The sequence below is a fragment of the Notamacropus eugenii genome, chromosome 7 (genome assembly GCF_028372415.1).
Source record: "Notamacropus eugenii isolate mMacEug1 chromosome 7, mMacEug1.pri_v2, whole genome shotgun sequence".
Lineage (NCBI taxonomy): Eukaryota > Metazoa > Chordata > Mammalia > Diprotodontia > Macropodidae > Notamacropus > Notamacropus eugenii.
This window is the reverse complement of record NC_092878.1, coordinates 3240581-3254131: the sequence shown is the minus strand read 5'-3', so window position 1 is coordinate 3254131 and position 13551 is coordinate 3240581. Positions and strand designations below refer to the sequence as shown.

The 13551-nt window shown below is 38.5% G+C and overlaps 1 protein-coding gene across 6 annotated transcripts in view; it reads right to left on the bottom strand.

Moving 5' to 3' along the window:
• Window positions 1-901: 901 nt before the first annotated feature.
• ATP8B4 (ATPase phospholipid transporting 8B4 (putative)) overlaps window positions 902-13551 on the bottom strand; it is a 339741-nt gene continuing 327091 nt past the window's right edge. For all 6 annotated transcript variants that reach the window (XM_072623610.1, XM_072623613.1, XM_072623609.1 and 3 more), the window contains 2 exons: window positions 10660-10790; window positions 902-8117 (listed from right to left, as the gene is read on the bottom strand). In XM_072623610.1, coding sequence (XP_072479711.1) covers window positions 7839-8117; window positions 10660-10790 — 410 coding nt within the window. In that variant the 3' untranslated portion in view covers window positions 902-7838. The remainder of the gene's footprint in view (window positions 8118-10659; window positions 10791-13551) is intronic.

The window sequence follows — 13551 nt, the reverse complement described above, 5'->3', positions numbered from 1 at the left end:
TCCAGGTTGTTCTATTTGGCCTCAGAGGGCAGAACCACAAGCAGAAGTAACATTTACAAAGAAGCCAATTTAGACTTAATACCAGGAAAAACTTCTGAACAAATTTAGCTGCCCAGAAATGGCTCCAGGAGCTAATGGGTTCCTCCTCCTTGGAGGTCTTCAAACAGAACAAGAGGCTAGACAAGTACTTCTCCAGCATGGCATAGAGGAGATTCCTTTCATGTGTGGATTGAACTAGATGACCGCTGGATCTTTCAGCATTTCATGATTCTGTCTATGACTTGCCCAGGGTCTCTCTCTCTCTCTCTCTCTCTCTCTCTCTCACACACACACACACACACACACACACACACACACACATAAATAGGAATAGAACTGAGCCTAGAAGCTTGATCTCTTCAGTTCTTTTTGTAATATCATTTTTTAAGTCAGAAAAACCAATTTTTTATTATTTTTATTATATTTTAATAAAGGTAATGTTGGGTTTGGGGGGATGGAGGGAGAAAGTGGGCCTAGTTTAACAGTTCTTGAACTCATTAAAGTGCTTTTATTACTTTTTACTAGATTTCATTCCCCTCTATGTGTTCTGTGCACTTGTATAGATCTAGGCTGACAAATTACAGATGGCCCAGTTTCCACATTTACATCTTCACAAAGCCATTTGTTTTTATAATGTCATCATTGGGCTTTTATAGTGTGACAATTTGGCAGGAGGAGGAAGGGCATGTGCTTTTGGACAAATACTTGTTATAATGGAAAGATTTTTAAATGCATCTGTGTTCAAAAAGCAGTTCATTTCCAAGAAACTGGTAATGATGTCTCTTATTGGCCATAGTGAATTTTGGTGATCTTTTCTACAGCCTCACATTTCATTAACCCTACCACATTCTCAGAGCCACTATTATCTGCAAATGTTTTATTTGTGAAAAATACTGAATGGATAATTATACAATAACAAGTGTGAAGTCATTTACAATACAACAATGGATTTTGGAAAGATGGTATGCAAATAGAAACCAACACTATTGTTTGGAATATATCCTATGAACTAGGTCATTCGATAACTAATACAATGACATCTTGACTTTCATAGCAGTAACTTCTTAAAATTTTTATTTTGCTTTCCAATAGGAGCATTTTTGCCAAATGATAAAGCTCTGTATCTTGGGAAAAAAGTAAAATCCAGTTGTTACAATTTTTTAACCTTAATTTCATGTTACAGTTTTGAAACATAAAACAAAATATCTTTTAACCACAATAAAACTCTTTAGAATCCTCAATTAGTATTTTTGGAGTTCATACTTCAAGCAGAAAGATGCTATCTTAAGAAAAGTGACCAACCTTGGGATTCAATGTACCTCCAGCAAGTAAGTCACCTACTTTTTGAGGATAAGAGAACACTACCTATATCTACTCCACCACCATTTCTCCAAACATAGATGAGAGCTCTTTGAAAGGAAAAAGAAATACATTGAAAAAAACAATCATAGTACGTCTTTATGCAAAACAGATCTGAGGGGAAAGTGGACTAAGTGATGCGAATGTGGTACTTGAGTGAAAAAGGTGAAAGTTTAGAAACATTCCCAAAGAAGGGTACAGCAAAAAAAAATGTTTTGTTGAAAGCTCAGTTAACATTTAAATTAAAATTCTCTCCTACTCTCCTATACAAGATCAACTCCCACGTTTCTTATAAATTGCAAATTTTCATGATTAACCTAAGAGGAATTCAATTCATCCTAGCCAGAAAATCCTGGTAAACATGTCAATTAAATTTATTCTGTTTTTTAGAATGAAAACTGGACATTTAAGCATACCATTCTAAGCTTATTTCTATTCTGTGTTAGTTACAGGAATAAAAAACCATTTGCCTTACTGGAAATTTTGAAATGCTAGGACAGAGGCCACTTTTCTATTTAAGGAACAGCCACAGACCTGCAAATAAGTACAATTAGACCCATATCATCTTTTGCAATAAGTGTCAAAGCATATGGGTTGCTTTGCTCAGCCTTCCAGGCAGTTAAGTGAAATGCTTAGGCCTGAAAATTGCAAAAGTTCATGATTTCTCACTTTGGAATGAGATATGACGCAGAAAGAGTAAACTGCAGATGTTTAGCACCAGATGTTAATGGAAGAATTGGAAAATCATGGTCCTATACAGTTATAGCTGATGCTAACCACCCCAGACCCATTCTATAGGCTGAAACAGAACATTGTTTGGACCAAAACATAATTCTGGGATTTTTTCAGCGGCTAAACTTTACTTTTGAGGAAGGAAGGAAGGGATGGAAGGAAGAAAGGGAGGGAGGGAGGAGGAGAAATGGAGAGAGAAAGGGAAGTAGGAAGGGAGGGAGAGAGGAAAGCAATAAGAAAAGAAAGGAAGAAGGAAGAGAGGGAGGGAGAGAGACAATGAGAAGGACGGAGATGGAGGAAGTAACAGAAAGAGGGAAGAAGGAAGTAAGGGAGGAAGGGAGAAATAGAGGGAGGGAGAAAGAGAAGAAGGAAGTCATAGAGAGAAGGATGGAAGAAGGAAGGAAGGGAGGGAGAAAGGGAGGAAGAGGAGGGAGAGAATGATAGTTAACAAACATTTACTGATAGTCAATAAACCTTTATTAAGCATCTACTATATCGGGTGAAGTACTGGAACTACAAAGGCAAAAATGAAATAAAATCAGATCACTTTTATAAGCAAGAGGTCTTTTTAAAAAAAACTACATGCTAATAGATGAAAATGGTTACTTTCACAAAAATCATAAAGATAGATGAATTGGAATAAATGTTTGGAGATCCATTTTTCACCTTGTACGCAGTCTCCATGAATACAATTTCATAGAATATGTGTAAAGTGGATGAGCTAATTTGTTTGTGAGCTTTCTGATCACTCAGAAAGAATGGGGGCGTTGGAATATTTTTACTTTGAGACTCGTCCTTTGAAGTTGAGATGAAATAGGAAAGCCAAATGAATGTATTCAAAACTAGACAGAAATGTTGTTGGATTTGGGAAAGGGGAGGAAGTATTTATGGGGGTGGGGTAGAGATTTTACACCTTCCAAACCTTGAAGTTTCAGCTTCAATCTTGAGGTATTTGGTATTCAATTGATATTTTCCAGGCATAAAGAAAGAGAAGGGGACATTTGACCTGAAGAGTTACAGATCTATGTCCCAATCATGGAAAATAGTGTTGCTGCTTACAGGTGACTATCATCACTCAGTCTTCCCAAATACCAATTAATACCTGAAGGTAGGGTGTTTATAAAGAAAGCAGTGAGTTGAATGGAGGAAGATGATAAAATGGAAACAGGGGGTCTTTTTGAATATGGCAAGTCGTGGCCTGGAGTCAGGAAGACCTGAGTTCAAATGTGTCTTCTGACACTTATTAGCTGTGTGACCTTAAGCAAGTCACTCAACTTTAATTTCCTCATCTGTTAAAATGAGGTAATAATAACACCTACCTCCCAGCTTGTTGTGAGGATTGAATGAGGTAACCATTTTAAAGTGCTTAGCACAGCACCTGGTACAGAATAAGCACTATTTAAACATTAAATCTTACTGTCGTTATTATCACTTATTATGTTGCATCAGGCACCCTCCCCCAACACCTGCTTATCATTTAAATTTATCATGTCCCCTTCTGAATGCTACCTCTGTGGAAAAGACTAATTTCTAATGCAATATGTTCTAATTCATTCATTTTTCCAGCCCCTCTATCATCTCACTTTGATAGAATATCATAGTTTGACAACATAAGGAACAGTGTAACAGTTCTCCATTTTGTGGACATGCTTCCTCATTCATTCAACAGTGCTCAACACTGTCCCGGGTACTATATATGTATATATAGGCAATCTAGAGCCAATAGAAGATCTCGCAGCCAGCTGCAAAAGAATATCCCATCTTCAGTCCTGCTTCAGTTATGATAAGTTTGAAAGACCAAGAGCATAAGTACAAGTAAAGAGGGAGGAAGTGTTGCAAATGAGCACAAGGAGAGAATCATAGTCTGGAAGGTACTTATAGAAAATTTATAGTTCAACGACCCTCAATCTACAGATGAGGAAGCTGAGAGCATCGATGGACTTGCCAAAGTTGGACCGCTAGGCAGTCAGTGGCAGAGGCTGGACTGGAGCCCATACCTTTTGACTAAGCAGTAGTAAGTTTCTTTGATTTCATGGTGAATCTTTGAAGGAATTCAACCTAAGGTCTACACTAGCCAGTACTGTATTTCCTTTTCTGAATTATTTTTTCTGATCAAGTCAGTAAAAGAAGCAGACCAAAGCTTCATTACAAAATGAAGAGAAAAATACAGAACATGAGTCAGTGTGGTAGAGTAGGAAGCAAACCAGTCTTAAAATTAGGAAGACTGAGTTCCAGTCTTTCCTCTGACATATACTGACAGGTAACTCTGGGCCTCTTAACCACTTGTTAACTCAGACAACTCTCCAAAACTCTTAGTTGCAAAACAGTTGCCGATTTGCATTGGTTGGATGTGTTTCCTCACTGGGAGTTTCCTGTGCCAATGAAATCACAGATCTATACCAATTTTTTTCAATTGAGTGAAACATGGTTAAAGACTATTCAATCTTCAGCTGTATTCCAAGGTGCCTAATAAAGTACCCATTAGGTTTTATTACAATGTTATTTTACCTATAAAGTCATTATTATAGAATGTATACCCTAAATTCTGAAGTCCATGTTTACACTTCTATGTATTTTCTTGTTCTGGTCCAGTCATTTCAGTTGTGTCCAATTCATGACCCTGTTTGGAGTTTTCTTGGCAGAGATACTGGAGTGATTTGTCATTTCTTTCACCATCTCATTTTACAGATGGGGAAACTGAGGCCAACAGGGTTAAGTGATTTGCGCAGGGTCACCCAGCAAATAAGTGTCTGAGGCCAGATGTGAACTCACGAGCCTGAGTCTTCCTGACTTAAGGCCAGGCATTCTATTCATTGCACCACTGAGCTATGGGTATATAAATATAGAGTCTTCATAAAGTCTTTGTACAGCTTTTTTGCTTTTGGGTTTTGGTTTTTACCAGCTTGGCTTTTATGTGTAAGAGAAATTTAATTTCTCCTGTGGCCTTTCTTCCTGGTAACGAATGTTAGATCATTTTCCCAGCTGATTACTGACTGGGACACCATTGACCTTCTCTGTTTCCATGTGTCACAGATCACAACTAAGAACACATTGTATACAGTTGTATAACATGATTCTAAACTTCAATGATCACATTTTTAAATGCTCTTTGCTACTGCTTCTGTCTTATCTCCAACCACATTAACTAGAGTTTTAAAATGTAAAGGTATTTTATGAAGACAGCACATACATTTAGCCCATGTTCCCCACAAGTACCAGTTTCTAAATAGGTACACACCTATTAAAAATAGCCAGACAAGCCTTACTTGAGCACAAAATCTTTCTGGACTAGCACTTATTTTCAAACAGATGTGACTGAGTGCAAATTAGTCTCTTCTCTCTCCCTTTCCATGGTTATATTTTTAGTAACTAAATTTGTTTAAAAAAAAAATGGAAGTACCTATCAGGAGAAGCAGGAAGAACAGGTATCATTTAGGGAAATTCAACTGGTAGCTGTACATGATAATTCAGAGCATTGTTAGCAGCTTCAAACTCTTAAGGTTTTCTATTTGAGCTCTGGTTTGAGCTCTCTTTGCAATGTCTAGTACAGTTTGGATAAAAATAGAGTGTCATGGTTAAAAGCCCTTATAACCTTCTCAGTCTCATACTCAAGGATGAGCCCTATTTCCTCATATGAAAGTGAGCTTTCTTGTACGGGCCCTTTGGAACTGAGGCTGTTGTAAATTGATCGTGTGTTTCTTTCTCTCACACTGACTCACTGACAATATCCATTTATAAACAGCCTTTCCTTCACCCTAACTTAATAAGGCTGGACTTTTTCTGACCTTCTCCATCTCACACACACAAAAGTCCAACGAGTTCACTTTATTCCTGAATCTGACCATGAGAATTATATGCATCCCCTAACGCACTTAGGAGCAGAAAGAAAATACCAAAAAACCCAACAAAAATAATTTAAAAACCTTTACCAAAGCAACAAAGTGTCCCCAGTTTCCTTCCCAATAAAGAGACCAAAGAGCAAACATGCTGAACTTTTACTGAACGTTTTGAAGTCTTTCAAAAACATACCAAAAGGAACAATTCCATCTTAATACTGACGTGGTAAAGCTAGGGACAGAGGATGTCCACTAGGCCATTTCTGGCAGATCTAGGCATTCTCACTTACAGACAGACACTTGTCAGTTAGAGACAATGAAAGAACCACCATCCCCCAAAGAAGGGATACTTGGACTGTAAACCTCACAACCGAGAGCAACCTAACAAAACTCACAGTGAAAAGAACAGTGACACTCAAGTCCAAGGATCTAGCTATAAACTTTGCCTCTAACACGTATTACCATATTGCTTTAGCCAAGTGAGTTAAGCTCCCTGTGACTCAGTTTCTTTTCTGGAAATGAGAGATTTGGACTAGCTAGACCCTTCCATTACTAGGTCTACATGCTGTGTGTGTGGAGGAACGGTGATTTGGATTAGTGCAAAGAGTAGCCCCGCTGACAAAGTCATAGTGCTAAAGGCTGAAGTTAGCAAAATACTAAAAGCATTAAAAAAAAACCAACCTCACAATTCCCTTAAATGTTCAACATATGAATATGTAAATGAACATTTATCTTTAGAACTAAAATTGCTAAAAAATATTTGGAGGTATATAGTATATGAAAAACTACCTTTACAATATGAGAGAGTGACTTGGAAAGATAATGCTTTTTTGATGATTTAATAAAGTTACAGCTATTGCAGATGCTAGTAAAAAGAACTTAAAATATATATTTGCTCAGCATTCAGTCATTTTTACTCATGTCTGACCCTTTATGACCCCATTTGGGGTTTTCTTGGCAAAGATATTGGAGTGTTTTGCCATTTCCTTCTCCAGCTCATTTTTCAGAAGAGGAAACAGAGTCAAACAATGAAGCGACTTGCCCATGGTCACACAACTAGTAAGTGTTTGAGGTCCCATTTGAACTCAAGAAGATGCGCATTCCTGACTCTATACCTAGCACTCTCTCCACTGGGACACCTAGCTGCCCCAGGAATATATATTTAGGGAGACTAACATTTTTTGGATATGACCCTAAAATGATTCAGTTTCACAACCTTATAGACAAATGAGTAGCCTATCCAGATTTGTTAACAGCCTGCCTTCCCCTTGGCAGCAGAGTAGAGCCAGTAGAGTGAATGAGATTAGCATTCTTTTTTTGCTGGTGGTGTTCTGATGCGAATGGCTAATAGTCCTGAATTAACAGGTAAAGAATGAGAGTGACAGACTAACATCATATCTGAGTTAAAGTTTGTACAAATTTGAACAATGAAAGTTGTATGCTAGAAGTGACTGCTCTTACGTGTATATGCTTATCTGTCCTTTAAATGATATTCATTATGATGTAAACCCAGAGTGCTTCCATCTTTCTGAAAGACTATTTAATCTAATTACAAAATCAATTTATCACCTTTTCTTCCCAAATGAAATCCTAAAATCAAAGAGCAACTGTTATCTGGAATGATACAATATGTGTGTGCGTATGTGTTTACATTGCTAGTGTTTCTTCCACTGAGTAAAGAGAAGCATACTGTCCCCATCTGGCCCGTGTTTTCCAGTGAAACATGCCCTTTCTGGCTCTGGTAGGAAAGCAGACATCTGACCAAGATGAAATGAGGCAATCTGCCCCACCACCGTTCCCTGGAGGCCAGTCAACTTTCAGCCCAGGCTGAAGTCCTAAAAGATAAACTATTTAGTTCAAATTCATCTTGACTCAGAGTTTCACTGTTCTATCCAGGCTAAAGCTGTTCACTGTGTCTGTGGTTTTCTTACATAAATTTTCAATCCAGCTAGTGCTATTATACATCGTCTTTCCCAACCCTGATGTCGGTAGATTTTTCACTCGCATATTTTTTCCAGATGTGATAAGTTCTCCATAGCCCTCTTGGTGAGCAAATGCATAGCCAGATCTTCGTGAGCTGGTTCTCCGTGGTTGACGTTTGTGGCTCTTTAGGGGTCTTGCCTTATCTTGAGCCCTCTGCAACTGACGCACCTAAGAAGGAAAGGGACCCAAGATGAGTCAGACATGCTCAACAATGACTCTCAAGGACAGCTGTTATATCTGTGCTTTCCCCTTGTAGAGCAAAGGTCTACTTGGCTTCCCACCTTCGTCACAAAGCTAATTCTCAGGTTAATGGCAGCTTAACAGAAATACTCTATTGCTCAGTTTTGATCAACATGACAAAAGGTCTCTAAGAAAACAGAACGATTGTAGGGGCTTTCCCAAAGCAAATGAAATCTTTGCCCCACCCCCATGTTGCCACCTTAAATAAATAGGAACACATTTCTGTCAAGAACTCTGTGTCTAATGTGCAGTCTGCTTTATAAAAGATCTAAATATGTATGTAGACATATATATTTAGGTACACATACACATATATACATATGTGTGTATGTACAGATATACTCCTACCCTAAATGCAAGTGCTATACCCTGACTGCAGCATTTTTCTCTTCCTTCCCTTCTTGAGGGTCTTAGTCACCTACAAATCTAAGCTTCTCTGTGTGCTTGGTACCTAGACTAGGGACAACTTTAGAACAAGGATGGAAGCTCAGAATATCCTAGCCCCTGTGACCCACCAGTGGAGCAAGGCAAACTTTCATTCTGTTTTATAAACCATGGAGAATTTTGGCATCACTTGGCATCCCCCTCATTTCACTCTAAAACCATGAAGGCAAAGATCAGAGGCTTGGGTCCTGTGCCCATTTTCCTCTGATTCAGCTGGTCTTTTGGAATCCGATTTTCATGTCAGGGGAAAGCCTTCAAACAGTAAATCATGACCTGACTCAAAATTTAAGAAGACATGAACTTCTTTCATTTCTTCAGATCATCCATCATTTTACCTTACATAATAAGAGTCAGACTACGGTGTCAAAAATAAATGACAATGGGGCTCAAGGAGCCCTTTTGAAAGTAGTGATTTTCATTTAGGACATCTGGAAAACCCAAGGGCAGTGGTATGATAGTGATATTACGATAAAGGATATATCGATTCATTAGGTAATACAGTCCCCATCGTGGGAGGTGGTCAATTGTGGCAGAGGCAATTCTTATATTAGGTAGAGGACTGAACTAGGTAACCTCAAAGATCCTTTATAACTTCAAGATTCTCTGATTCATCCTCCCTCCATTCCACCAGCCAGGTCTTCTGCAATTCTACGTTTCCTCACTAGCTCCATTTTCCTTTACCTCTTGGCCTTCAATCAATTTGCCATTTTCAGGTATCCAGGACTATATTCTCCTAGGCATCTCTACATTCTCTCGATGGTCCCTGTTCTATTTATTGCTCCGTTACCATTTTTGATACTCAGGGTTTTTTTTCTTTCTTTTAACTTTTTGTTCAGAACATCTACAATAATGCTAGCCCTCAATTCAGCATATATTGATTTAACATCTACTATGTGAAGTATGGGTCAGCTAGGTGGCACAGCGGACAGAGTCTGGGCCTGGAGTCCGGAAGACTCTTCTTCCTGAGTTCAAGTATAGCTTCAGATACTTACTAGCTGTGTGACCCTGTTCAAGTCACTTACCCCTGTTTGCTTCAGTTTCCTCATCTGTAAAAAGATGGAAATGATAAGCTACTCTAGTATCTTCATCCAAAAAAATCCCAAATGGGATCATGGAGTCAGACATAAAATGATTGAACAGCACCAACAAATGCGACTGATGTGGTTGATGCTGGAGATACAAACATGACACCCCTCAAAATCAGACACCATCAAAAATGAAATTATATCTCCCTGTCTTTGAGGAGGTTGAAACCTAGGGAGGGCCAGGGTCAAGAATGCAAATAGGATAGGACTTAAGGAGTACACCTGTTTTTTCCTTAGTGTGGAACACTCATTGAAGAACTTTCTCTACCAAAACAGGTTGGTCCCTTCTCTGCAACTTGAGAGTCTTAGAGAGCTGCCTGGAACATTGAGAAGTTAAGTGACTTGCCCAGGGCCACACAATCAGGATGTATCAGAGGCAGGACTCTGAGGTGAACCCTCTATACATTATGCCATGCTGCCACCCAGAAAATACAAATGTGAAAATAATTAACATTAATGAGAGTAGATGAAATGCATAGAAGGAGTCCAATGAGAGAAGGAAGAAAGATTTGAGAAAGGAAAGATGACTTCCAGATGGAGTCAGGTGCTACTGGGAAGATTTAGGTCAGGGAGGGATCTTCTAAGGCTTCATGGAGGAAATTATACCTGAGCTTGATCTTGAAGGAAGGAAAGATCTAGAACCAACTTACTAAGTATATGTTGTGGTTGTGGAGTTGTTTCAGTCATGTCCAACTCTTCTTGATCGCATTTGAGATTTCCTTGATAAAGATACTGGAGTATCTCACCGTTTCTTTCTCCAGCTCATTTTACAGATGAGGAAACTGAGGCAAACTGGCTTAAGTGATTTGCCCAGGGTCACACAGCTAATAAGCGTCAGAGATCAAATTTGAACTCAGGTCTTCCTGACTCCAGGCCCAGCAATCTATGTACTTTGCCACCTAGCTGTACCTATTAAATATATAACTACAACCAAAACCTACCTGATCACTCAGAGTTGGATATAAATCCACCTTCAAAAATCTGAGCGTTATCACAGGCATGACCGAAACCACAGTCGTCAACAAAATGACCAACCAAATACTTTTCTGGGCTAAGGAATGGCGTGCATTTCCTATCAGTAAAGAAAATTAAACATATTGGTTAGTGTGAAAAAAAAGCCAATGTAAACAGACGAATAGATTCTATCTGTAATTATGTCACTTCTTTCTCTGGTCAGCTTAAGAAGAGACTATGCCAGAGTCCAGGGGGATATTGCTCTGCGGCTTGTGGAGTAAGGTACATGTTTTGGTTCATGGGTAGACCATCCCTAGTAAGTCTGGCTAGTGGCTGACACCATGGGAAATTGTCCAGCAAACACTGTGATAGGTATTCAAAGCTAGGTTGGGCATGCTTTGGACCAGGCTTAACTTAGCCTTGTATGTGAGCCAGGCTTGCCTGAAAAATTCCACCCCTTGCAAACTATTTTTCATATATGTACAAGTACTATTATTCAAATAATATAATTAATTCACTATGTACCAAACCTCACAATCAAAACCCTTCCAGAATTAAAAATGTACATGGCAGGTGAAGATATGATCCCAAATGATGTTCTTGATTTTTGGCTGAACACATAGCAATGTTTGTTCTCATTCACTGTGGGCTCTATGTCCTCCATTCCCTATTAATCAGTCTAGAAGACTTGCCTCAAAGGGATTTTTAGCCCTTTCTCATGTGTGTTGGTTAATGTTGTAAGACATGGGGCAGCATGGAGTTAAATCATGGAGCATTTCCGGAAGGCTCACTGGTTTGGGAAGATAGTATTCCTACAGTCAGTGGCTAAGATATACACACGTTCTCATTTAAGTAATAAGACTGATTTTGACTTTAAGATATTATCAGGCTTTAGGGGCAGGTGCCCATTCTGCCTACGTCATCCAAACAAACATACCCCTATTGGTTTTCTAGGGATTTAAGGATGATGCTAGGTATTATCCAAGTCTCTTTGAATTCCCAAGGTGGCAAAACCATTTGAATGGGCTTTGGCTATGGAGGCTTGACTAGTGACAGGTATGTCTGACTCTGCAGGCTTTGGGAGGAAGAATCAGTCTACCAGATTACAGCTGGCTCCAGCTGTCTTTAGATGTGGGCATAAACAAACTTGACTCAAGAAATTAAATGTCTCTCTGAGATCCTTGATGCTTAGTGCCCTCAGGCATGCCTGGAAAAAACAAGATTCACTTGAAAACCACACTCCTGCTTGCTGTTGGCTAGTAAGAAGAATTTTTTTTAAACCCAATGTTGATCTAACTTTTGAAAAGTCTCGTTGGGGCTCAGTAATTAATTCCTGGAATGGCATGTGCTCTGTAGCTGGAAAGGGAGGCCTAGACACAAACTACGTTCTCACATCCAGTAGTTCCAGCCGCATTATGCACGTTATCATGCACTCTTCGGGTTCTGGGACTTCTGGCCAACTCACTGAACTTTCATAACTGGCAACAACAACGACAAAAAAGAACCGAACAACTTTTTAGAAAAATAGTTTTTAAGTTTTATTTTCCTAATATGCTTATTCTTGTTTATAACCAACATGTCTCTGCACAGCTGGAATGCTTTCGTAAACAATAAAAGTATTAACATTTCATAAAAATATCAGTAGTATACTTTAAAGATTTCCATACACACACACACACACAAACACATACATAACACACACAAAGAGGTAAAAAACACTATACAGCTGAAAAACAACTAAACAATGTATTCAGTTTATTCATGTAGTTTACGTCTGATAATTGAATTGTCTTTTAAGACAAATGGTTTATGTTTTATTGATGCTTTCTGAGTTTATATCATGGTCATCTTCTACCCCTTCTAGAATGAACCTTCCTCTGTGACAAAGAAAACCAATTAAGCAAAAATATCTAATGAAGAGACCATGTTTCATAATGTATATATTATTCTGTCTGAGTGTATATAAAGCGCGTAATGTTCTGTGGAGTAGAAGGAATGTTTCTTTATTTCCTCTCCAGGGAGAGGATTTTCCATTACTTGGAGTTCAGTTTCATTTTTGAGATCTTTTCATTCACATCATTATAGTCACTGTGTACGTTCTTCTCTCAGTTCAACTTATTTTGCTGTTCATCAGTTCATACAAATCTTCTCACATTTCTCTGAATTTTTCATATTTGTCATTTCTTACTGCATAATAATATTTAATTATATTCATATACCATGGGTTTTTTCCACCCACTTCCCCACTGATGAGCATCCATTTTTCCCCCAAGTTCTTTACTACCGCGAGCTAGGTTGTTGTGAATATTTTGGCATATAGTGAACCTCTTTTTCTGTCTTTACCTTCTTTGGTATGTACCTATAAGATTGATGCCATCAGAATGTACTAATTATATTAAAAGCAACATCTTTATTTAATCCTTTGAGGCTTACAAGGCACTTTCCTCACAACTCTATGAATGTTGAATAGGCATTAAAAGTATTATCTCCCTTCTACATATAAGGAAATTGAGGCTCTGAGAAATGATTTGCCTGACAATCAAATAGTCATGCCATCAAGGATTTATTGTTTACTCTGCTCCAGACATATAGTGTCAGAACTATGACTTACCTGAGAATCGCAGTGTTAGAGCTAAAATTTGACCCCCAATCTCCTAAACCCAAGGCCAGAGCTCTTTCCATAACTATATAGTAACTTTTACCCCTCCTCTTGAACAGGAATCTATAACCAATAGTTTGAGGTCTATCAAAAGAACTTAACTTTACCTGGTAGATTTCCAGGTTGGGTTGGGTATATATACTGGGGTTGGGGGAATTGGTGGGTAGTGATAGTGATGAAGAAGGAAAAAGGAGGAAAGGTAGGAAGGAAGGAAGAAGAG